Below are 27,003 nucleotides of genomic sequence, written 5' to 3' on the forward strand. Positions count from 1 at the left end.
ATCCACTCTGCTAATGAGACAGGAGCCAGAAATCTAAATGTCCTGTTCATGCAAGATATTAAAGGACAACTGAACAGATTCCCACCACCCGTGTGGGTGGTGGGGTGATGACCACCCTCAAGGAAGGCAAACCAGAGGTCAGAGTAAAGGGGCATCCGTTAGTAAGACCCGACAATTACAGCCACACTGGAGGAAGCGCTGTGTGTTCCTTTATTTTGAAGAGAAAGAGGGTGTGGGAATAAACATTAAAGCGGAAATGAAAGGTTCTACCCTTACAGAATCTCCTAGAGGAAGCATGCAGATAATGGCCCAGGAATACCCCCTGTTGCCTGCATTGTGTAATTCCTCAGTGTGTTTGCACAAAGTGCTCTATGAAAGCGATTTTGCTCCTCCATGAGAAATATACTTGCCTCCACTTCACCCCCAGGGATTTTTACATGATTGGCCTAGGGTAGAACCTGGGCATCAGTGGTTTTTAAACGCCCCCCAGGTACAACTAGAAAAAAAAAAAAAAGTGCCATTTGGGCCAAGATAATTCTTTGTTGTGGGGGTGGTTCTATTTATTGTGGAATATTAACATCACTAGCCTCCCCCACTGGATGCCAGTACCAACCCTGTCGTTGTGACAACCAGAAACGTCCCCCAGACATTGCCAGATGTCCTCTGGAGGACAAAATTGCCCCTGATTAAAATCTATTGCTTGAGTCCCATGAAAAGATTGGAGATACTTACATTAGGATTAGATTTAGATGAGGAGGCTAGAAAACCCACAGAATAATGATTACTTGCCAAAGTACAAGGGCTTTTTCTTTCTTCTATAAAAGAAGTCTGGAACAGGCATTCGAAGACTGGTAGGAGGCCTCTACCCTCCTCGGGGACCCAGGCTCCTTCTGGCTCACTGCTCTGCCATCCTAGGGATATTCCAGAGTCCTCAGAGTTCAGGGTGTAGTCTAGACTGCCATTCATCGGATCCTAATTCCAGGAAGCACAAATGAAGGGAAGAAAAAAAGGTGGCAAAGGTCATGCATTGGCTGTCTTTTAAAGAACTTCCTAGAAGCTACTGCATGACATTTCTGCTTATATTTTTTCTGTCAGATATAATTTTTCTGGGAAGCCTTAGGTTCAGTTAAAAATGAGAGTTCTATTACTAAGGAAAAAAGAAACATAGACACAGAATGGGCACATAGTCATTTTTGCTCCGGTGCTACCTGTTGTATAGTTATAGCAAGGCAGGATAGCGCTACTTCCCACACAGACATTGGACAAATACTACTTTCCTGGACTGGACACTTGCCAAAGTTAAAGAGATGCCAAGTAAATGCCCAAGAAGAGGAAACTTCTTTGTTTTCAAGCTACCATATGTTGAATATCTAATACGCATTAAGTAAAGTTCTTACCATATGATTATTGTAACAACTATATGAATTAAGTATTACTATTCTCATTATGTAGTTGAGAAAGGTAAAGTGACTTGCCCTGGATCGCTTAGCTAATAAGGAACAGCTGGGATTTGAACTCAGCTCTGACTTGAAATCCCACATGAGAAGGTGGGTAACCAGTTAGCCAGGTGGGGAGAAAAGAGGATCCACACATGGCCCCAACCTTGTGGAATTTCCTGCAAGTGTGGTGACCAGTCTGTACTGTCTAGGAGACTTTGCAGGCACTAATCTTTGCATGGAGAAGAGTACCGCCAGAAGTCCCATCATTTGTTAGTGAAACAGGGATGGGCTGCCAGAGAAACAAGTCACAACAAAGAAAATTGGGGCAGCCTGTCAGTGCTGTAATTTCATCTGCTGCCAGTCCAGTCTTTATTAGATTTTTTCAGTTCTGCATTTGTTTATTTCTGACCCTTACTTAAAGAGTGACATGGAGAATCTAAAAATAGTAGAGAGGAAATTCTAATAATGAATACAAGGTTGAAAATTAAAAAGACTTACTATTATTTCTCTTGGAGAAATGAAGGAAACTTTTTTATCGAGTGTATACTGAGATCAATGTGTTTTCTGTTTTACTAGGATAAAGCAAGAGGGAATGGCCATAATGAATAGGTTAATTTAAGGGGTCATAATGAACAGTGGAATGGGTTACTGAGGAAGTTTGCTAAGTAGCTTTTCTTCAGATATCAAGGGGATGGATTTCATCTCCGAATTTCAGAGATGCGTTTCAGAGGTACATTTGCACATGAAGATTAATACACTAAAAATATTAAAATTCCTAAAATTGCATGCTTCTGTGTAGGAGAATTTAAATTATTTGAATGTTTGGCGCTTCGACCAGTGATTCTGAAGCTATATTGTGAATCATGAGCACTAAAGTTGAATTACGTTATAGAGGAACATGGAAAAAGAAATCGAGCATACCCTTCAGACAAACTGCTACACCATGTCAGAAATCAGTAAGCACGTATAAACTGAGGGAAAGGTTAACGTGGGTGCGCGAGGAGATGAGAAATGATGAAGTGTAAAACAAAGAGATGCCTGGCAAATTTTTATGAAAAGAATAAATGAATATAAATTTAGTTTAAAAAAAAACACATTAAAATGCAAGGCTGCTTATTGAAAACATTCAAAAACATCTTTCAGTTTTATAAAAAGTCAAAGTACATTGACTTCAGAATTTAATTCCTTCTGTTGATGTCTGAGAAATAGCAGAGGGCACAGAGGTGGGAGTTAAACATATGGGAGAAAACAAGATCTCTTCATTTAGGAGGAAAGATAAGTATTGACAGCATGGAAAATTTGATCTAAAAAGGGGAAATTTTGGGATAAAGAAGCTTATGATCTCTCTGAAATTAAAGAATTCATGATGAGCTTATAATTAGAAAACACAGGCACTGTGAGTAAGGTGTATCTATCTTATGAATCACCGAATTACCATGAGGACCATGAGTTCATTTACATAAATCACTCAACCCAGGATCTGCATATTCCAAATTGTTAGCTACCACTGTTGTCGTTGTTACAATCTCAGGCCCAGGATTGCAAGTAGATTTAATTTCATTGTGAGCACTGATCAATTACCTGTGGCCCACTAGAGTGCAGCATTTTATTTGGGGGTTTGAGGAGGCCCAATAAATAATGCTGCCCTCTCCAGCCTGAGTCTGAACCATGTTGGGGCTAAGGAATAAGCCAAATGAAGGCCCAAAACTTTGCTCTTATTACTGATAGATGATGGAGAATGTAGTTTATATGTGCAAACAGTGACTCTCTAAAACTGAGTCTCAGAATCGGACATTCCCTGATTCTCCCTCCCTCCCCATCTTTCTGACAGGTGCAGAGTCCACATGCTGGCTGTCCTTGGAGGCAGAGAACACATGCTCTGAAGAGGAGAACAGAAGGGCTGTGCTTCACATGCCCGGTTCCTCCTCCTCTGTGGTCAGATGAAAGACCTCCTCCTTCTCTAGGGCTTAGAGGAGAGGATGAGAGAGAACTGGAGAGAGGCCGGGGATGGAGCCCCTGATATTCTGAACAAAACATCAAAAGGAGGAGGTGGGATGGATGGGTAGTGCTCTTTTCTTTAAAACAAAACAAAAGTGCTGGTGCTGGCTCTCTCCTCTGTAGAGAATTTTATGATTCACTAGGTTCTCTGAAGGAATGGCAGTGAAGAGTAAAAGGGGTGTGCTGGTAATTTTTAAAAACTGGCTTTTGGGGGAAGGGGTCAGAAACCCCAACTTGTAGCATTTGCTGGTTTCTGTGGTGTTAATACTAAGCTTCCAGGATGACCTCACTGAGTAGGAAGTTGGAAAGAGACTGGCTGCAGCACACCCTCTCATACGTAGTGTCTCCACTGTGCTGATACAGTAGACATGAATAGCCAGGAACATAGATAATAGCAAAATACAATTATTAGGAAATGATGAGTTTTAAGTATTTTCACCTTTTAAGAAGTATGGTTTAATCGCAAGTTTGTTTCACTTTAATAATGGTAGGTTTTAATTCCTGAGATGTTAACAGGCAGCTCACACAAGCCAACACAGGCCTTGTGAGATGGCTCCGGCACGTTGCTGAGTAGTGGCCATGCATGCTCTGTCTTTTGATGACCCTGCACTGGACAGAAATGCAGTTCTTCTTGAGGTAGATGAGGGTTAATAACACAAAAATCAACCTATACCAACCAGTCCAGATCTAACGTAGACTCTACCCACAGACATGGGCTCAAGTCAGATAGGCCTGAATTTTTGCAGACTTGGCTTGCGCTTGGCTTCCTTTCTTATAGGCAGTATGGCCTTGGCAAGTCATGTATACTCTGAGCCTCAGTTTTAACTGTGAAATGGAGAAAGGAGTTCCTATTTCATGGGACTGTTGTGATAATTAAATGAGATTAATGCATCAGCACAGCTCTGAGGACAGACCTGCTAGGCTCCCAATAAAGAGCTAAAAATATAACCGTGAGCAGGAGAAGGCAACAGAATTCTCAGATCCTAACTTGAATAGGCTTAATGGAGGAGATGAGGCAATACAATCTCTCATGTCAGAAAAACTTCAAAGTGTAGAAGAAAGTCATTAGGACATTTTCAGTACAGAACATAAAAGTAGGCAACTGAAGATGATATTCAGTAAGCATTCTGAATTGAGAATGGAATATAACAGCAGTGGTGCTATACATTGGTCTATAAATAAACAGTTTATGGTGATATTAATAGCTGATATAAAAAATATTGAGAAGCACTAGTCGAAATGAGGTACAGGTAGCAGAGAGAAAAATTTTAGCCTCCTTGAGGTTAACTGAAGGACATCAGCTAGTTGCTTTTGTAACATGTAATTTCCATAGACTTCTGGGAACTAGAAAATGAATATATGGTAACCTGTTATCTTAGGAAATTTAAAAATACAAACCAGATGAAGAAAAATAAGCCACATTGCAAACACATGACAATACTTGATATTTTCCAGGTTATTTTCTGTATATATACATATAAAACATGAATTGTGTACGTGTGTTTACATAAATTCCGGATACATCAGGCTGCTCTGGGCCAGAATTTTCTAACTGATGTGACTCAAATATAGTGTATTGATGTATGGAAATAAAGGTTTCCTCAACCTTTTCAGGTTGTTGGGTAGGGTCTGGGATGGCTGATGACCTTGGCGTTCTGTTCAAATATTATCATTTGCTATGTGTGCCACAGATGGAAAAAGCTTAGGAAGCATACCCTAGTCTTTCTGTTGGAATCAGCTGCCTTCTACACACTAGAAAAATGGGAAACCGGTTTAAAAGTGCCATTAGAGGCAAGAGCCTTTGACTGCTCTGAGTCCTGACTGAAAATACTTCCCCAGTTTGTGCTACGGCTCCCTGGCACTTCCTGCTTAATACCATTAAACACACCCCATGAGAAGAAAGCTCTGAACCTTGTTGTTCTTTTCAGACATAAAAACTAAAATGAGAGACTTTACTTGGTTCATGATATTGGTGAAGATTAAAAATTTGACACCCAGGGTTGGCAAGGCTGTAGGAAGACAGACGACCTCATGTCCTACTGGGAGGAGTATGAATTATTGCCTTTCTGCAGCACAGTTTTATAATGCAGAAAGCAGGTCACAAAATGTGCATTCTTTTTTTTTTTTTTTTAAGATTTTATTTATTTATTTGACAGAGAGAGATCACAAGTAGACGGAGAGGAAGGCAGAGAGAGAGAGAGAGAGGGAAGCAGGCTTCCTGCCGAGCAGAGAGCCCGATGTGGGACTCGATCCCAGGACCCTGAGATCATGACCTGAGCCGAAGGCAGCGGCTTAACCCACTGAGCCACCCAGGCGCCCCGCATTCTTTCTGATCAGAAAGAATCATAAGTTCATAAGAACTTATTTTAAGGAAATAATCATGAATGTGTGATAAAGATTTTTCCAAGAAAGTTTCTTGCAGTTTTATGTAAAATAGAGAAAAGCTTGAAATAACGGAATGCCTAACAATTAGGGCTTAGGGAAAAAAAGTGTTGACACATCTGTACAGTGGACTGCCACTTAACAATGGTGTTGCATCAGAGTATATAATAATATTGGCAGATGGTATACATTGAAAAGGCTCTAGGGCCTTTTATAGCATAAGTTCAGTCTTACAAAACAAAACAAAAAAAATTGTTTGAAGAGAAGTCTGTAAATACTTACCAAATGTTAATTGTGATTGACTTTGAATGTCATGCTTTGTACATTTTCCCATTTTCTTCAAGGAATATGTGTTACTTTAGAGAAAGTAAAAATGGGTTCAGCATGAGGAGGTAAAATCTGCCCAGCCATTTATCAGGTTGGAATAACAGATTCCAGCTACAAAATTAACAGGAAACAGTATTTTTTTTTTTCAGGTATACATAGCAGCTAGAAAGCGTCATAATGATAACCTCCTTTGAATGACTACTGCTTTCTTATGCAGTGAGAAACTTTGCTCTCTAAAAACTTAGATTTCGCCATTTGAAATTACTTTGGTAAGAGTGACACATCTTATTCTTGCCTGGAGGGTTTCAGCCACTTTGACACAGAGAAGCACCCTCGTTTATAAGTCGGGTGTAGAGCTACAGATAAAGGGTTTCCTGGGCTAACCATTCCATGTTTATTATAACTTTATAGTCTTCAGGAGAGTGAGATTCTGGATCTGTGTGAAATGACGATTTACACGGCTCTGCTTTGAACCTGTCAACATGCTGCTTCATTTAAAATTTCATCTACACTCTGTACTTCCCCAGAATCCCATAGAAGCTATCTTTCCCTTGGTTTGAGGAGACACCCATGTTTCTTCATGCTTACTGAAATGAGTCAATAAACCTGATTGTGTTGGACTTCAGTGACCTTGGTGGCCTTAAATTGACTAGGCTGAGGTACTTTTATGATCAGGGAAAAAGTAAGGCTACTTTAAAAATTCTTACATATATTTTACAAACACGCACATACATCATCTCCTTAAATACTGCATATCTAAAGGGTCAACCAACAGTGGTGTTAAGGGACAAAAATAATAGTTAATATTTATTAAACTCTCACTGTGGCTTGGGCACTATTCCAAATATTTTAAAGGTGTTATCTCATTTAATCTTCATGGCAATCCTATGAGGAAAAATACTGTTACTCTTCTTTTTACAAAAAAATACTACCCTTCTTTTCTCTTGAGTTTTAGAAAGCTTAAATAATTTTTTTTAGGGTGACACAGTAAGTGTTGGAAGCAGGATTTGAACACAGGGCACCTGGTGTCAGGACTAGCATGCTTAACTACTCTGCTATATTTACCTTGGAAACAGCTTTAGTGTAGCCCTCTGAAATCACCATGTCTTTATTTCTTTTCAAATGTTGTAACCGAAGTCCTTCTAAATGAAAATATTATCCCTAGGCTAGCACAAAGTAACCTGTAACAACCTTGAAAACATTATTTTTAAGTTTTAAATTTTTAAAAAACATGTTTATGTGTATGGTATTCTAATTTATGTCATTGCGAATTTTATTTATTTATTTTTTAGAGAGAGAGAAAGTGTGTGTGTGGTGGGGGAAGGGCCGAGGGAGAGAGAAAATCTTCAGCAGACTCTGCACTGAGTATAGACCCGGACATGGTGCTTGATCTTATGACCCTGAGATCATGGCCTGAGCCAAAATCAAGAGCTGGGACATCTAACCGACTGAGCCCCCCAGGCACCCCTGTAATTGCTACTTTTAGTATAAAACCTATTTTAAATCATCCACCATATTGTAGACACCTGAGACTAGGATTTATTCAGCTTTTGACTCTCCTAAGACATTCCAGCATATGCACATCCAAGACAGCTCTAAAATAGTAATTTAAAAAAAAATGTGTAAGATGTGTGTAATGAAATGAGGAGACTAATTGTGTGTGTGTGTGTGTGTGTGTGTGTGTATGTGTGTATAAATAACTTAGAAGTCAATTCTAATAGAATTCCAAAGTTGTTCTGAACAATTGACAGTAAAAGGCAATAAATGTATATATTTCTAAGGGGATTATTTTGAAGACCAATTTTGTGGCATTTCAGGTGAATTTGAGATGGTGGGAAGACTTCAAAAATACAAACGTGCTCTGAGTCTTTATTAATGTAGCTGAGTGTTCAAAGCCAAAGAGTGTTGAGGTGGTAACTCAGCTAAGAGGTGGCTGTCTTCATGTGACCTTTTTCTTGTCCCTGGGATAAGAGATACTGGGGGTGAGATCTCACCGTAGCTGGAAAAGAGCCAAATTCTTGTTAATATTAGAGTTTACATTGGAAAAACACATATTACACTTGTGCAATTGTGATCAAGAGGATGTTCACAAATATCAGTCCTTCAGATTCTTTTTTCTTTTTTTTTTTAAAGATTTTATTTTTATTTATTTGACAGAGAGATCACAAGCAGGCAGAGAGGCAGGCAGAGAGAGAGGAGGAAGCAGGCTCCCCGCTGAGCAGAGAGCCCGATGCGGGGCTCGATCCCAGGACTCTGAGATCATGACCTGAGCCGAAGGCAGCGGCTTAACCCACTGAGCCACCCAGGCGCCCCAGTCCTTCAGATTCTTGAACCAGACTCAGCACCAGCAAGGCCATGCGCTCCTCTGGTGAAGAAAGCTGAGGGAGTGCTGACTATCCCCAGGGAGCTGGCTCCCGGAGGACTAGGAGGCCTGTGCCATCAAGGATAGCCACCAGCATTTGGATGTACAGCTGACTGCGGAAAAACATAGGGTTGGGATGCTAATCCCTCATGCAGTCAGAAGTCTGCATATAAATTTGAACTCCCCTAACACTTCACTACTAATAGCCTACTATTGACTGGCAGCCTTACCAATAGCATATACAGTCAATCAACATGTTTTATATGTGATATGTATCATGTACTATTTTCTCATAGTAAGCTAGAGAAAAGAAAATCATAAGGAAAAGAAAATACATTTATATTACTGTACTGTATCAAAAAAATCTGCATATAAGTGGGCCCACATAATTCAAACCTGTGTTGTTCAAGGGTCAGCTGTATGTTGTGAGCTTTTATTGAGGATGAAAGTCACTTATTTCCCGCATCGTCTTTTAATATCAAGTGAAGGTGAATTTTACAAATTCAATAATCATCTTCAAATGCCTGTTATGTGCAAAGCACTATGAGAAGGGTTTGGTGTACATAAAGATGAGTTGGTTGTGGGTCCTTGGATTTATTCCCCTGCTGTCGAGGTGTTAGTAGTCCAGCATAGGAGACCAATGTGGGTATAAATTGCTAAACTGGAAGTAAGATATTAAGATCAGAAGTGGAGGGCAAATTGCTAAAGAAATGGGTAGAAGCAAATACTTTGTTCTGTAGAAGAGAGAACCCTGAGAACCCTGAGAGAAGAATGCTCTGAACTGATATTTAGGAACAGATAGGATTTCAGCAGATAAGGGAGAGAGGTTGTGTGCAAGACGGAGAAGAAACAGAGCAAAGGCTGGGGGTCAGGAAAGAGCGGAGTATGAGCTGGGGTATTGCATGCAGTCTGGTTTGGCAGGAAAATGGTATCCAGGAGGGATAGAGAAGGCAGTGAGCCTGCAAAGATTATCTGGCATTGGCCATGCTTGTATCCTTGGAAAGGCCTGAGACAAGATAAACATTAAACCATATTGAATTTTAGGGGCACCTGGGTGGGTCAGTGGTTTAAAGCCTCTGCTTTCGGCTCAGGTCATGATCCCAGGGTCCTGGGATCGAGCCCCGCATCAGGCTCTCTGCTCAGTGGGGAGCCTGCTTCCTCCTCTCTCTCTCTGCCTGCCTCTCTGCCTACTTGTGATCTGTCTGTCAAATAAATAAATAAAAATCTTTAAAAAAAAAACACCATATTGAATTTTAGAGTAGCGGGAAAGTGGTCAAGAGCATGAACTTTAGAACCAGCAGCCCCAGGTTATCATTTTGGCTCTAGTACTTAAAAGCAATGGGACCTGGTATAGATTTCTTAGTCCACCTGAACAACTTCTTCCTCTGTGGTGTGGGGATAATTGCAATACTTATTCTGAGGATTAAATGAGAGAGCATATCTAGACAGATACTTGGTATTGAATGAGAGGACTCTGTGTTCATGTTAGCTGATATTTCATAATAATTTTATTCATTCATTTAAGAAATTTAACTCTTCACTCAAATAGCGTGTGTTTCTTCAGTACCATTGATGACTCATTTGTTCCAGAGAATGAATCACCAAGAATATAAAAAGAACAGATTGTTCAGAATATTATTTGTACCTGTTTAGTTTTACAGGTGTTGTATCTTAATGTAACTTCTTGCCTTAGTTTGGGCTGGTATAACAAAAATATCACAGTCTGGTTGGCTTAAACAACAGACATTTATTTCACACATTTCTAGAGGCTGAGAAGTCCAAGATCAAGGGATTGAACATTGAGCCTCCTTCTCACTGTGACATCACAAAATGGGAAGGGCTTTCTGGGGTCTATTTTTTTTTAAGATTTTATTTTTATTTATTAAGATTTTATTTAAGGTTTGAGAGAGAGAGAGAGTGCACAAACCAGTGGGAGAGGCAGAGGGAGAAGCCGACTGATTTCCCACTGAGCAGGGAGCCCAATGGGAGGCTTGATCCTAGGACCCTGAGATCATGACCTGAGCTGAAGGCAGACACTTAACTGACTGAGCCATCCAGGCACCCCTCTAGGGTCTGTTTTATAAAGGTATTCCTCTCATTTGTGAGGGCACCACCCACAAGGGCTAATCACCTTCCGAAGATCCCAGGTCCAAATACCATCACATTGGGAATTAAGCTTCAATGTATGAATTTTGGGGAAATAAAACATTCAGTCTATAATATTCACTAATGTTTACTGAGTGCCTGTCATATGTTTAGTGTCAAGCTAGGATCTGTAGGAGAATACAAGACACAATCCCTGTCTTCAAGAGGCTCATGATTTAGTTGGGGAGAAAAAAAAAATAGCATATTTTTCTTATAGACAAAGCCACAGTTTTATCTTATGCTCAGGAGTGTTATTTCTTAGAGAAGGGTTAGTCCTAAAAGGATCGGACATACCATTTCTTAAGAGCACAACACTCCTTGTGGAAATGGGACTCTTTAAAACAGCAATATAAAATAGTAGATGAATAGGAACTATTTTTTTTAGAGTTTATTTTTGCGCACGTGAGAGCCCTGTGTTTTATTTGATTAGTACAAAATACAGTCTATAAGTTATCTCTGAAAACAGTATTTTCTAAATATTTGATCTTTTCTTTTTCTCTCTTTTTAAATATCAGGTATCAAATTGTAGTAGAAATAATCCAAGCAACTACAATTAGCAGCTTTCCCCAGCTGAAGAGGCACAAGGGTAAGAACCAGTTTGTTTTCTTCATTTATATATTCTAAAAGTTCTCGGTCTACCCTGGACTTTTCTTTTTTTCAGAATGTTGACAAGTATGAGCATTTTTCTGGCTTATATTTAGGTATTTTCAATTTATTAAAATAATAGTATATCAGCAGCATTAGAGAAAGTAAATATAACTTCATGGTAACAAAAACCCCTGTTTGTATTTCTGTGTTTCTTTGAACTTTATTCATCTGTCATCATAATTTTTCAAAGACTCAAATCATTGGGTATAGAGTGCTTCTGTTTTTAAAGTAAGCATAATTTTACAGTTTTTTCTCATTAAAATTTAATCTTAATGTTCATGAATATTTCTAGCTTGAAACATAATGATAGTTATTTAAATGACTCCAGCGAGTTGATGTTTCATAATCTCCTTAATCTTTTCCTTTAGTTAAGATTTGTATTGTAAATAGCTTCTCTCCTCCTACATTAAAAAAAAAAAGTTCTTTGTTTTCCCATTTGTTTCTCTTCAGATGAGATTTCACCCCAGCATGATAGGAATAATTAAGGTATAAAGCTGGCTCTCAACTCCCTTAAAGTTAGCCTGGGGCTAGTGTATCCACTGTCATATATGAAGTTGAAGGTCATGTCATTATTTAGAGTGCAGATCTTGATTCGTGGCTGAGAGGCATCAAACACCCCTGACCTTGTAGGCTGGCCTTTCCATGTAAATCTGCAGGCCCACTCAAATCCCATCAGGGAGCAGAGTGTTAAAAGGATGAGTTGGGCCAGAGCCTTAAAATGTGCTCCCAGGTTTCTGAGTGTCACAAAGGCAAGAGGAAGCTTGGCCTGAGGTCTATTACTTGTGTCTGAGTCACTGACCAAGGTAAAAAGAGATGAAGGTATAGACTAGGAAGAAGCACTAATTCTTAATCTCTGCCCAGTAAGGAAGATTGTACAAATTTGTTCATTCAAAAAAAGTTTACTGAACACCAGTGAGGCGATGATGATCTAGTAATGGACAAAACAAAATCTCTGCATTCATCAAGCCCTAAATTGAGACTGGGAGGCAATCAGACAATGAGCACATCAAATAAACAGTGTTTTAGACAGTGAAACATGCCCTGGAGAAAAACAAAGCTGTGAGATGGGATGTATGGAAGGGAATCCTGGCCCAGCTGGAGAGGGAGGAAGATTAGTATTCAGATAGGGTTGTCGGGGAAGACCTGACCTATGTGGTGACCTGGGCTCAAAGACCTGGGGACCCGAGGGTATCTGTGGAAGGACAGGTGCAAAACTCTGAGGCAGAAGCATGCAGGGTTTGCTTGAGTTGCCTGTGTAGCTGAAAAGGGGTGAAATGGGGGAGATCAGAGTTGGCACAGGATCCCATTCTGAAGGGCCTTACTGGTACTGCTGGGAATTTGGCTTTTAGTCAGCATGAGGAAGGAAGTTTACGACAGTTTACTAGGACTGCCATAACAAAGTAGCATAGACCAAGTGTCTTAGGCAACCGAGCTTTATTTTCTTACAGTTCTGGAGCCTGGAAGTCCAACATCAAGGTGTCCCTGGGGTCTGCAGTGTTGGTCCTTCCTGAGGACTGTGAGGGAAGGGTCTGTTTCAGCCTTACTTCTTGGCTTCTAGTTGGCCTTCTCTCTCTGTCTTCACTTTGTCTTCCCTCTGCCCTTGTCTTTGTCTGAATTTCCTGTTCTTGAAAGGACACTAGCCTTACTGGATGAGGGTCAACACTAAGGGCCCCATTTTCACTTAATCACCACTGTAAAGACACTGTCTCCAAATATGGTCATTCTGAGGCCTTGGGGGTTAGGACTTCGTGAATTTGAGTGTGGGAGGGGGCCCATACAATGTTATCAAACATTGTTAGTGACACTTCTTACTTTCATGCTTCTATTTGCCATTTGAGCTGCTCTCAACTGTCTTGGGTATTCTGGCTTCCTTCTATCAAGCATTGGGAAAAAGGCAGACAGGCTGAGTTTATTTGGGGCCTTTGGGCTATTTTGCCTTGGGACAGAAAACAGAGGAGACCAGTTTACTTCTCTGAGGTCACTGTTTAAGAGTGATTATCATCATGTCCACAGAGTGTAATACTCAAATGGATTTTAGTCTTCTTTTTGCAAAGATAAACTGTCAACATTAGTCTTTTATTACTTAGTGTTTAACATGAACATTTAACATGAGAATATATGCACATTTTAGGTATATAAGGACAAATTCATTGCTAAGAATGTATTCTTTTTTCTTTTTTTAAAGATGTTATTTATTTATTTGATGCAGAGAGAGATCACAAGTAGGGAGAGAAGCAGGCAGAGAGAGAGGGGGGTAGCAGGCTCCCTGCTGAGCAGAGACCCCCCCCTGATGTGGGGCTCAGTCCCAAGACCCTGGGATCATGACCTAAACCAAATTCTTAATTTGACTTCTTCTGGTTGAATTTTGATTATAACTTAAGTATTCAGTTTATTATATGTATTAGTTTCCTAGGACTGCCATAGCAAAGTACCACAAACTGGGTGGCTTAAAAAAGAAAAATGCATTCTGTCACGGTTCTGGAGGCTTGAATTCCCAAGCCAAGGTGTTAGCAGGGCCATGTTCTCTCTGAATGCTCTAGGGAAGACTCTCTTCCACACCATTCTCTTAACTCTTGGTGTTGTCAGCAGTCCTTGGTCTTGAACACATGTCACTCCAGTCCCTGCCTCTATCATTATTATGTGGCATTTTCCTTGAGTTGTTATCTCTTTTTTCTTATACAGATACCAGTCATATTGGATTAAGACCCACCTTAATTAAAATGAGCTCATCTAGGGACGCCTGGGTGGCTCATTTGGTTAAGCAGCTGCCTTCTGCTCAGGTCATGATCCCAGCGTCCTGGGATCGAGTCCCACATCGGGCTCCTTGCTCATCAGGGAGCCTGCTTCTCCCTCTGCCTCTGCCTGCCATTCTGTCTGCCTGTGCTTGCTCTCTCTCCCTCTCTCTCTCTCTGACAAATAAATAAATAAAATCTTAAAAAAAAAAAAATAAAATGAACTCATCTAAACTTAGTACATCTGCAAAGACCATATTTCCAAATAAGGTCACATTCACGGGTACCAGGGTTTAGGATTTCAAGATATCTTTTTGGGGGATATACTTCAACCAACAGTGATATAACTGATATGTTCAAGATAGCATTTGTAGTGACATTTTTGTGAAAATGCTAGAAACATTTATTTTCAGTAAGCTCTCTGACCACATTAAGATGTGCTTCATTACTCTTCTTTTGGGTTAATTCTGGTACTGTAGTTAACTTTTCTAAATTAGTCTCTTGGGACACCTGGGTGGCTCAGTCAATTGGGCATCTGACTCTTAATTTCAGCTCAGGTCATGATCTCAGGGTCCTGAGATTAAGTCTCGCATCGGGCTCCATGCTGAGCAGGGAGTCTGCTTGAGATTCTCTCTCTCCCTCTCCCTCTGCCCCATCCTTTCTTTCTCTCTCTCTAAGATAAATAAATAAATCTTAAAAAAAAAATTAGTCTCTTTTAAAGTCTATAGTAGGGTTCGAAGTAAGAAATAAAATCACAGCAAAATGTAGGATAGTTGAAACCATTAGGTGATTTCAGCCACAGTGTGTCTTCATGTCCAGAACAAAGACAATTTCCGTGGAATACACACTCTGACAAAATGTGTGGGTCTGTATAAGAATGAAGGGAAGCATAGTAGGGGGAGAAAGGAGGTAAATTGGATTGCATTAGAAATTAAAAACCTGTGTTGTATCACTAGAAAGTAAAAAGACAACCTACAGAATGAAGGAATATATTTGCAAATCCTATATCTGATTGTATCCAGAATATATAAGGAGCTCCTACAATTCCATAATCAGAAGGCAGTGTAATTGAAAAATGGGCCGAGGATTTGCATAGACATTTTCCTGAAGAACCTATGCAAATGGCTAATAAGCATATGAAAATATGCCCTACTTCATTCTATACTAGGGAAATGCAAATTAGAACTGATATGAGATAACCAGTTTATACTCGGTAGAATGGCTAAAATAAAAAAAAACAAACTGGTACTATGTGTTGGTAAGGATGTGAGGAAATTGGAACTTGTATATGTTGGTGAAGGAGATGGAAAACAGTCTGGCAGTTCTCCAAAATGTTAAACATAGAATTACCATGAGACCTAGAGTTTCCATTCCTAAGTATATACCTAAGAGAAATGAAAACATATACCCACAGAAAAACCTGTGCTTGAATGTTTGTAGTGGCATTATTCATAATAGCCAAAAAGTAGAAATAACCCAATAGCCATGAACAAAATATAGTATATCCGTACAATGGAATATCATTCAGCAGTAAAAGGAATTGATTTGTAAAATACGTGAGTATTACACATGCCACAGCCTGAATAAACCTGAAAACATTTTGATAAGTGAAAGAAACCAGTTATAAAAGGCCACATACTGTGTGATTCCCTTCATATGAAATGCCCAGAATAGGCAGATCTATACTGACAGAAAGTAGATTATTGATTACCTGGGGCCATCAGCATAGATATTGGCATGGGAAGTGAGTATGAGGGCTGGTGGGTACAAGTTTTCTTTTGGGGGTGATGCAAATATTCTTTTACATTCAGATTGTGGTGATGGTTGTATGACGCTGAATATACTAAAAACCACTGAACTGTGTGTGGTAAATCGGTGAATTTTATTTTTATTTATTTTCTTAATAAAGATTTTATTTTATTTATTTGACACACAGAAAGAGAGATCACAAGTAGGCAGAGAGGCAGGCAGAGAGAGAGGGGGAAGCCGACTCCCCACTGAGCAGAGAGCCCGATGTGGAACTTGATCCCAGGACCCTGAGATCATGACCTGAGCTGAAGGTAGATGCTTAACGCACTGAGCCACCCAGGTGCCCCAAATGGGTGAATTTTAGAGTGTGTGAGTTATATCTCAGTAAAACTGTCTAAAAAAAGGAATGAGAAGGTAGAGACTAAAAATTCAGCTCATGGCAAAACTAATTTAAGTGAGTGGCTGCCATATTGGACACTATAGGACCTAATCAGGAATTTCTTGGAGTTTTTAGCACTTTCAATAACTAAATAAAGCAGCATGTTCAAATATCTAGGCTCGTCTCTGGCAGGCAAATGCTTAGTAGAGTTGAACTCGAATAATAAGTAAAGTGTTATTTTATAAAAGCTTTTTGATCAAATGTATTTCTGTTTTTAAGTTTATTCTAAATTGTAATTGGTCCTTCTGGTTTATCTGGTTTGGCTTTGAGCCAGAGAATTTCTTTCTCAGAGTCTAGGACTCTGCTTCTCGTGTATGCAAAACTAGCTTGAAACAACTTTATAGGCTTAGAGTTTGGGCGAAGTGGTCTCCATTCAAAGGGGACTTCACATTGGGCTCAGAGGACACATGCTGGAGAACTGAGTAGGGAGAACCAGCTCTGGTATTGCTTCACAAAGCAACTCTCACACTTCATGTACCTGCAGGTAACATATAATAGTGGGGAAGTGAGTATGACCAAAACAAAGATTTTTATAATTATCTTTCCAGGTTAGTTTGTGTATCACTAGAATGGTTTGATAGAATATTTACATTATATTTTTATTGACTAATTCTGTTTAAATAGGGTGTTCAATATTTTTATGTTATTTGAGTTACTAGATCTTCTAAATCTTATAACAGTTTATTTTTGATGAGTAATTAAAAATTTTCTCCCAATTGTATTCAGGTTATGGTTAATGATTCAAATCTATTTATGTTCCTATTTCTATAATAAAGAAAATATTTCAGTGTAGTGCCATTGCACATTATAGCTCTAACAAGGTTAGCACAATCACATATAAATGGTAATAGAAAAATGAAAGTTGATTGTGTATGAAGTAGATTTCATTTCTTTTGAGGGACAGAATACAAGTCGGGGGAGGGGCAGAGGGAGAGAGAATTTCAAGCAAACTCCATCCTGGGCATGGAGCTTGAACTGGGACTCAATTCCACAACCCCACAACCCCTAGATCATAATGCAAGCTGAAACCAAGAGCCAGATGCTCAACTGAGTGAGCCATCCGGGAGCCCCTATTTATGAAATCTTTTAAAGTATTTTTGGTGTATTCTGACTGTCAGGGTGATGCAATGTCTGGGAATGAGGTATTCTAGTCTGGGACCTGGATAATGGTAGTGTGAGGACAGGATTGATAGGAAGACTATGAGGGAAAATAGCCTACTTGATGACTGATTGGATATAAGGAAGAATCAGAGCATGGGAAGTTATCCTGCTGGTACAGCCTGCTGACTTTACCCATGAGGAAATGGCTATCTGGAGAAGTTAGAGACCCTAACTTCTAGTCTTCAGCTGTTTCTATAATATTCCATTGCTTCAGATCGGTGAGGTGGTTTAGGGTAGAGAAGAAACCTTGTTCAAGTGAGCTTCTCTTGCAAGCTTCCTCATGAAACCTGGACACATCCTAGGATTCAGTTTTTTCAGTCTTCAGATTGAGGCTCTACATGGTCATACAGGGTTTCTCAGGGAACACATCAGAAGAGTTAAGGAATGTATATGGGGGACTGGTTTTGGACGTTCTGGATTTGCAGGACTGGAGGATAGGAAAGTACCTGTTTGATTTATTTTGCTCAATATCAGTCAGAGAAAGACAAATACCATATGATTTCACTCATATGTGGAATTTAAGAAACAGAACAGGTGAACATAGTGGAAGGGGAAAGAAAAATAAATAAGACAAAATCAGAGAGGGAGACAAAGCATAAGAGACTTAACTGTAAGAAATTGAGTTGCTGGAGTGGAGGTGGGTAGGGATGGGGTAACTGGATGATGGATACTAAGGAGGGCATGTGATGGAATGAGCACAGGATGTTATCTGCAACTATACCTCTGAAGCTAAAAATATACTATATGTTAATTAATTGATTTTAAATAAATAAATAAATAAATAGTACCCATTTGGCATTTCGAAACTGGGATTCACGCTGTGGAGAAAAAATGCAACCCTGCTGAGAAGTATTTGCTTATTACCAGTGTAGAGATAACAGTCTTCTATTCATGCTGTCTCCAAGTCACTTATCTTTGCAGAACTGATGCTATGTTCTCCATTATCAGAGGAGAACAATGTATACCAGTCTGAAGTGACTTCCCCTAATTCATAATATCATCTGCTGTCTCCCTGTATAAGTTCATTAATGTGGCTTCCATTTTTAAATAATTAGGTTGTTATAATTTAAGTGCACATGCTTTCTTGTAAAAGAGGAAGATCAAATTTAGTATTCCCTACTGTCCTTACTTTTTCTTTTAACTGAATATTCAGTAACATATCAAGTCTCAGAGTATGTGAGATTTGGAGTTTTAATGTATGGCTGGCACATAAAAGGTACTTAAAAAACCGGTTCTAGGTAGCTCCTGTATCATTCCTCAAATTGATCTTTTCAAACAAATTTGTCTGTTTACTTTCCTCCCTGTTAAAGTCATTAAGGAAAGTTAAATTTTTAGCATTAAAGTCTCCCCAAAACACAATTATTGAGTTGCTTTTAGTGATCTTTGAATTTTAGGGATTGTGCTTTAGTGAAAATAGGCAAAGAATCAGGGAAAAACCTCAGGCACAGAATCAGGCAAAGAATCAGGCAGAGTTGGGGAAAAAAACCTCGGTCATAAAGTTAACTTCTTGCCACAAGCTGCACCTACCTACACTGGTTTCCTTCAACCTAGAAAATCAGCCTGTGCTCATTTCTGTCTTCGAGTGACCATGTAGTAATGCTATTAGGTTGTGTGTGCTGTTGTAAGCACTTTCATTGCCAGTGCTGTTTCTCCTAAGTTCCATGTTCTTTCTGTGAGTGGGAAACTGAGCTTTTAAAAAAGAACGAACAGATGGAAGATCCTAAGAATATTTTAGGATTCAACCTAGGGATGAGAAATTTATTTATGAATATAGTGATATGTGTGTACTATAAATACAGTTTTGTTGTTACATATAAAGATATTTCTGGCAAGTCTTTTTTAAAAAAGATTTATTTATTTATTTTAGAGGGAGAGAGTGAGCATGAGCGGGAGGGACAAAGGGAAAGGGAGAGAGAGTCTGAAACAGACTATGCTGAAGGCAGAGCCCAATGTGGGGCTCCATCTCATGATGCTGAGATCATGGGAAATCAAGAGTTGGATGCTCAACTGACTGTACCTCCCAGGTGTGCCCCCCCTTTTAAAAGATTTATTTACTCAGAGAGAAAAAGAGAGTGTGCATGCACCAAGTGTGGGGAGGTACAGAGGGAGACAGAACCCTGAAGCAGACTCCTAGCTGAGTGCAGAGCCTGGAGCAGGACCTTAGCTGAAATTAAGAGTCGGCTGCTTAAGCACTGAGCCACCAAGGCACCCCAACTCTTTTTCAGTCAAAATCAATGACAACTAAGAAATGTTACGAATAGTGGAAATATTTTGAACATATAAGGAAAAAATATTTGTATAACACTGGGAGAAATTACCTGACTGAATGTCCTCTGAGACCTTAAGGAACCAGCCAGATAACTCAGGATGACAAAGGACAGCCTGGGGGCTATTTTACTTTGTATATTTATGAAGTGTCAAAACAAGGCTTTTTTGAGGCTTCAACAAACTCCAGCAAATCCACATAAAACTCTGCATGTGTTTTAGATTCACTGTAGATTAGTATATCATAGATTAGGAACAGATTATCCTCCTTAACAAGGTAGAAGTTTTAATTTGATTTTTGATGGCTTTTTTGGGAGAAGGTTTTTATCTTTTCAAGGAATAAGGCTTCAAATTATTTTTTATATGTTTACAGAGCTTCAGGGGTTTAATTGCTGATATGATTCTAGGGAAAATAAGTCCTAGAAAGAAAAATCATATTATCAAACTTATTTCCTTGTGTTATAGGTAAGAAAATTTTATTAGCTATCGTTAGGGGGAAAAGATCTTAGAGTAAACTTATAAACACTAAACAATTTGAAACAATTAGTCTCAGAAGATTTAGTTTGTTCACAATATTTTCTTGCCTCTGACCTTATTTTATCATTCATCCTGGCCAAATGTATTGACTAAGACCTGAGTTTTCCGGATTAATGACCTTAACTGCTTGTTGGTCATGGAATTTAGGAAGTTTAGCCAAGTCCAGCTAGCTAACTTCAATGAACTTTTTTCAGTCTTCATTTTGTTTGACTGTTTGGTACATTTGACATTGTTGACTATACTGGCTAACACTTTGTCTCATTCTTACTTGTTTTTCTGCTTGCTTATTCTTCTGTGTTTGGCCTTTAAATGTTGGAGTTCCTCAGTATTTGTTTCTAACTCTCTCATTATTTTATACCTGCGTGGTCCAGTATAAGAGCTATTAAATTAATTAAAGGTAAATACAAATTTAACTCAGTTCCTTAACATACCAGCCGCATTTCAATTGTTCGGTAACCATATGTGGCTGCCATATTGGATAGCACAGAATGAACATTTCCATCACCATAGGAAATTCTGTTGGGTAGCACTGCCTCTACCCTTTATCTGGCTAGTCTTCTCTTTCCCTTAACTATATGCCGGTAAGTCTCCAAATTTCTATCTACAGAACCTCCGTTCTCTACTTTTCTACTTATTCAGTGTTTTTATTTGGATATCAGAAAGGGACCTCCAAATGAAAATGTCCAAATCAAAGTACCAGATAACTGGTCCCCCTCTTAGTTTCTTGTTTCAGTGAATGGGAATACTGTCCGTCCATATCCCATAAAGTAGGAGTCATTTCTTTCATCATGTACTATGTCTAGTCCATTACTGTTACACAGTTTGTCCTCCTAAATATATCTCAACTCTGTTCTCTTTTACACAACCATCTTCCAGTACCAGTCTCTCTTGAACAATGGTAATAGCTTCTTAATTGGTCTCCTTCTATCTACTCCTGCCCCTATTTAACATATTTTTTCATACTGAAGTCCCAGTGATTAAAAAAATATGCACATGTCATCATGTTACCTTCATGCTTCTAACCATTCATTGTCTTCCCATTGTTCTTGGACATGCAGCCTACAAGATTCCTGCTTGCTTTGGCCCCTGTTTCTGTCTTCAGCCTCATCTTTTGCCATTCCATTCCCTCTCATTGTACTCTAGCTACACTAATGTTTCTTTTTCCTCAACTCACCCTGATTCATCCTCCTCATATTCCTTGCCCTTTTTGCTGATTCTTCTAAGAATGCTTACCCTCCTCTCAGTCTCACTCTGTCTAGGTGATTCCTATTTATCTTTATATTTTATCTCAAATGTGACATCTCTGATCACAGCCCCACTTTTCCTGATTCTGGGTAGATAAGAAAGCTCTTGAGTTTTTAGGAACCCTCATATCAGTAGAGAATAATATACTCTGGAGGAAGTCATAATCACCAGAAGTAGGTCTTTAGTCATTCAGGAAACATTTTTTTGAGTGCCATTATGTGTTAGGCACAGTTGTGTAATGAAAAAAAAAAAAACTGTCTCTGACCTTACGGAGATCATAGTCTGACAAGGAGACAGGGAGACACACATACAGAATTATAATACAATTTGATAAATGCAGTGAGACTTACATGTTCAGAATTTAGTGGTGGAACAGAAGTGTCGAGCAGTCAGCTCTACCTGGAACAGAGGTCAGGAAAGACTTTTTCTTAAGAGGAGCAGCGTTGAGTTGGAAAGATTGAGTGGCCCTTGTTTTCTTCTGGGTTTATCAGGTGGAAATGGGTAAATGGTACCACATGTCTACAAAGAAGAGAGGTGTGGAATGGGCTCCTGTGTATAAGCTTTGTCAGGTGAGACATTGTGCTAGTGCTTGGCATGTGATGAAGAAATAAGGCTTGAGAGGAAGATAGGGGCCGATACTAAAGAGACTTGTAAGCTATCCTAAGAAGTTTGGGCTAAATCCGGTAGAACAGTGGTTTTCAAACTATAGTGTACATCAGGATCACCTGGAGGGCTTGTTATAATGCAGATGCCCAGACCCTACCCCACAGTTTCTGATTCTGGAGATCTGGAGTGAGCCCAGGAGTTTGCAGTAATGCTGCTGCTACTCATCCAGGAACCACATTTTGAGAGCCACTGCTGTAGATTATGAAGAGCCATTAATGTATTAATGTTTGTATTTTAGTACCCAACTCTTTAGCTTTTTATTTACAATTAGAACAGCCAGAGTAGTTGAGTAATAGTCTGTTGAAATAAGTGAACTGTTATGGTCTGAATGTTCATGTTTCCCCAATTTTTTTTAAAAAAGATTTTATTTATTTATTTATTTGACAGACAGAGATCACAAGTAGGCAGAGAGGCAGGCAGAGAGAGAGAGGAGGAAGCAGGCTCCCTGCTGAGCAGAGAGCCCGATGCGGGGCTTGACCCCAGGACCCTGGGATCATGACCTGAGCCGAAGGCAGAGGCTTTAACCCACTGAGCCACCCAGGCGCCCCTCCCCAATTAAAAAAAGAAAAAGATTTTATTTATTCATTTGACAGAGAGAAAGAAAGTACCAGCAGAGGTAATGGCAGGCAGAGGTAGAGAAAGCAGGGAGCCTAATGTGGGGCTTTTTCTCAGGACCCTAAGATCATGACTTGAGCCAAAGGCAGACACTTAACCTGGCCATCCAGGCACCCCAAGAATTGAGTTTTTAAATGGCCCATGGCGTCCAGGTTTGCCGCCCCTGCCTTCTGTGTCATGCAGGTCCCTGGAAGGTCACAAACCTGTCTGGCTTTCTTGACCACCACAGCCTGGCACCTCTTGGCAAAGGCTGGACATGGATCTTGTGTCTTCCAAAATTCTTACACTGAAATCCTAACTCCCCCAAACATGATGGTATTAGGCAGTAAGGCCTTTGAGAGGTATGTAACTCATGAGTGTGGAGCCCCAGTCCCACTAGTGTGGGACTAGTGCAGTACTTTTATCCAGAGGCTCCATGGAGACCCCTAGCTGCTTCTACCATGTAAAGACATGGCAAAAAGGTGGCCATCTGCATCCTGGAAAGGGGCTTTCACTAGAACCTGCCCATGCTGGCACCCTAATCTTGGATTTCTAGTCTCCGGGACTGTGAGAAACAAATTTTTGTTGTTTATAGCCACCCAGTCTTGGTTGGAGGTACCTGAACGAACTAAGACACTGGCCAACTATAGGAATTCTAAGTAGTACCGGGACACAGAGATTGTCCCTGCAGTTTGGTGGATATAAGTCTAGGATTACAGTTCCCTTTTTAAAGCCTTCTTTTCTGTTCTTCTGTTCTGAATCCTGAAATGTTATGAAGAATAGTTAAGGTGATTCATGAGTAACATTTATTCAGCTGATGACAACAAAGGACATGATGTTGATTTGAGTCTGCTAGAAACTGCAAAGTATAAATAGTATACACTGGGGAGTAATATACTCATGGTACAGGTGGGGAGGCTTTGGTCAAGTTGTGCAACTTTAGAGTTTAAATAGTTTTGGAATTGAATATATCAAGTAGAACTATAGAAGATCTTCAGAAAATATTGCATATGTGTATGGATAAGATCCATAATGCTATCCATTATCCAATATTAGGAATTATTTTAATAAAGATAATATGTACCTTCTTTGTCTGATCTTGCATTTAGAGATGCCCCTGCCTGAAAGAAGGGAGCTAATCTGTAGACTTTAGTGGACTTCTCAGGGTCCTTCCTTGTGTTTTGATGTGATCTGATTTTCTAGCATTGCAGTAATCTGATAAAAACAGTTCCTAATTTATGAATGACTAAACTTAGAAGATACCTCAGCCCATGGCTACCGGGGCCCCTGCCAGGGTTTCTCCCTGCCCAGCCCTCATACACTGAGTACTGCAGCCTCTGCTATCCCTTCTCCAGCATCCCATCTGGCTCCCTGGTCCCCGTCCGTCCTCTGCCTGGAGGGACTAAGGGCTCAGGGCACTTCCGTTACTCTCTATATAGTCCCAAAACATTATAGCCAGTCCTCTTACCACCTCTGTACCTCAAGAAAACTTTAATCATCACATATTATGACACCCACATATTTTAATACAAATGAAGTTTAGGTCCAGAGATGGTAAATAATATGCCTGGTGTAATTAGAACTAGTTAGTCACACATAGATTTGGAACTTGAACCCAGGTCTCCTGATTTTTAGTCCTGGTCTCTTCCCATCACACTGCTCACTCCCATGGGTAGATGTTATGAAAGTCTTATTCAAAACTTAACAAATTATTGGGCTGGATCTGTGTTCTAAGTGTATGTCTTGTGCCTGTTCAACTCATGATTCCAGTTTGGGAGCAGGACTCTCTTAGTTCTTATGTGGATTTAGTTGATACGGCATTATCACTTTAAAAATGTATTGTAAGCATGTTGGAGGGCTTTAAACCAAAGGAAATGCTGGAAGTTTCAGTACTTGAGAGATTTAAAGGAAGAAGAAAGGTGTACTATAAGCCTCCCTGACCAGGTGGGGCCAGGTCAAACTACCAGCCCTCTGTAGTCTTCTCCACTGTAGCACGAGTACTTCCACCACCAGCTCCTGCTGTGACGTCTGCTTATTCCTCAAGTATGCTTTCTGCTAAAGTGGAGTGACACTTTAGACTGAAATTCAGGTGTTTGATGTGGTAAGAAAATTCCATTTGTTCTTTTTGAAAAAGAACATACTGGCCTCAGGTTGAAAAGTAAGATAAATATATATATATTTTAGTTCCTGGGCAACTTCTGAGGTGATTTTCAGATAATTTTGAAGAAATTGCTGATGATTAGTAACTACTGAGAATTGCTAGTTTCATGTTAAGAAGTCAAGCACCATTTCTCATGGTGGAACTTGACTATTCCCTAGGTAAATGCATACCTGTTCCTTGAATCCTCCTCTCAAGAGGGTTTATTAAAACTCCTATTTACATGTACCAGAAAGATTCAAATGATTGTTAGTTTGTCACTATGGACACGAGTTGAGGAATGGAGGCCCAATATTTTCCAGTGAGGAACTTTAATTCCTTACCTCAAGGGTCTGGGGGGCAAAAGCAGGCCTGCAGGAGGAGAGCCACATGTTGGGGAGTCAGGGGAAGGGGGCAAGTGTGCAGCCTTGTCTTCTTAACTATCACAGAGTTTGTACCGCTATATTAGTACTTCTTTGTGGGGTGGGGGTGCAGGGCATAGTCCCCCCAACCCCCAGCCAGGGACATTGGAGTGTCCTGAGACCTTATTGGTTGTCCCATTTGGGGGAAGGAATGCTGCTGGCACCTAGTGGTAGAGGCCAGGAACGCTGCTCAGCATCCCACAATGCACAGGATGGCCCCCAGGAAATTTATCTGGCCCAGAATGTCAGCAGTGCTGATGATGAGAATCCCTGCTCTGTTACCCATCAACTCCCCCAGTCAGCCTGCTGAGAGTGCTGCTGGCAGGAGATGTCTTGGGATTCGGTAGCGTGCTATGAGAAAAGAAAAAGTACCTTGCTCCTGACATTTTCTAGGACCTGAAAAAGAAAGTGGGGCCATGTTAATTCACTTAATACTTGTGCTATTTCTGGAGTCCTTAGTTTACACTATAAATGACGTCACTCTCCTTTGCTTCATTTAGAAGTTGTACCTAACAGTTCTCCCTGGTGTTTGTATTTTACTGCTAGACACTTCACTTGCTTGAGGAAGAACTCTGTTGTGCGCAGAAGGTTTAAAGCAGAAAGCAGTGGCAGATACTGTCCATAGGTCTCCTGTAATGTCTTCATAGCCAAAAGCGTTCACCCAATGTGTAATCTGAATTTCTTTTCTCAGCAGAGGAACCCAATGAACCCATTTCCTTTTGTTCTGGCCTCAGTAGAATCTGTAGAATCTGGACTATCCAGAAGGAAGAACAGTAAATATTTATAATTAATTGCTTTAGAATATTCTATCACTTATGTGTTCATCTTGGCACCAGTTTCAAGAACCACTGCCGTTCATTGTTTTACCTGCTGCTGTTCATCTTCTTGGCCTTCTTTTTAAAGCTAGGTCAAACAGTTGTGCAATTCACCAGTTTGTAACAATGCACAGTGTTCCCTAACGCTCTCCGGAGAGCCAGCCGTGTGAATCTGGCTTGAGTGGGGCCACAGTGTGTTGTCACATACCCACTGCCCTTTACTTTCCATGGCCTGAATATTTCCCGACTGAATGGGTTTTCAGGTCACAGAGCACATTCATGAGCATCGCTGGATTTACAAGGATTTTGGCACGACCCACACAAGGGCTGCATGAGTTCCATGTTAGTCATTTAGCACTGAACGTGGCATTCGTCTTCCGAGGCAAAAATAAACAGAATTGCCTAAGCAACAAGCTGCTGTCGAATTTGTTAGCAACAAGCTTTGTGATCAGACAACGGCGTTGTGTTCGTGTGAGCAGGCGACACTCAAGCAGAACACGAGAATATTCTTCTCAGCCCTGCAGCTGGGTTTTAGATGAAGGTTTATTCTCTCTATTACTTTTTTTTTTTTTTTTTGGAATTTGCTTCTAGTTTTTGTGCTTTTAGAAAGGCTTTTATGCTTTCTTAAGAGAAGAGTTTGGTTGTTGATAAATGTGTGTCGATTCCTTCCTATATGTGGCTCTTTCTTAGCCCATTTTAACCCCAAATTAAAACTGCACTCTAGATTTATTTTATAAAAGGAAATTATTTTGTTCCCAAACTTTAGGATATTTTAATATGTCTAACATTTGGATTTTAAAGATCTATGTTTTAAAAATGAAATTTTTTTTTTCTGAAAAATTAGCTGTTCCAATCCATGTATGTCATTTGGTTACCCATAGAAAACATCCTAGTTTGTGATAGACTAATTCGGAGGCAGACTTACATTCACCTTTATTTT

The 27,003-nt window shown here is 39.9% G+C and overlaps 1 protein-coding gene across 1 annotated transcript in view; it reads left to right on the forward strand.

Annotated features, from left to right (window-relative positions):
- SNX25 (sorting nexin 25) overlaps positions 1–27,003 on the forward strand; it is a 121,957-nt gene that overhangs the window by 52,440 nt on the left and 42,514 nt on the right. The window contains exon 6 of the mRNA XM_047714956.1: positions 11,169–11,239. Within this exon, the coding sequence (XP_047570912.1) occupies positions 11,169–11,239 (71 nt within the window). The remainder of the gene's footprint in view (positions 1–11,168; positions 11,240–27,003) is intronic.

This window comes from Lutra lutra, chromosome 2 (genome assembly GCF_902655055.1).
Source record: "Lutra lutra chromosome 2, mLutLut1.2, whole genome shotgun sequence".
Taxonomy (NCBI): domain Eukaryota; kingdom Metazoa; phylum Chordata; class Mammalia; order Carnivora; family Mustelidae; genus Lutra; species Lutra lutra.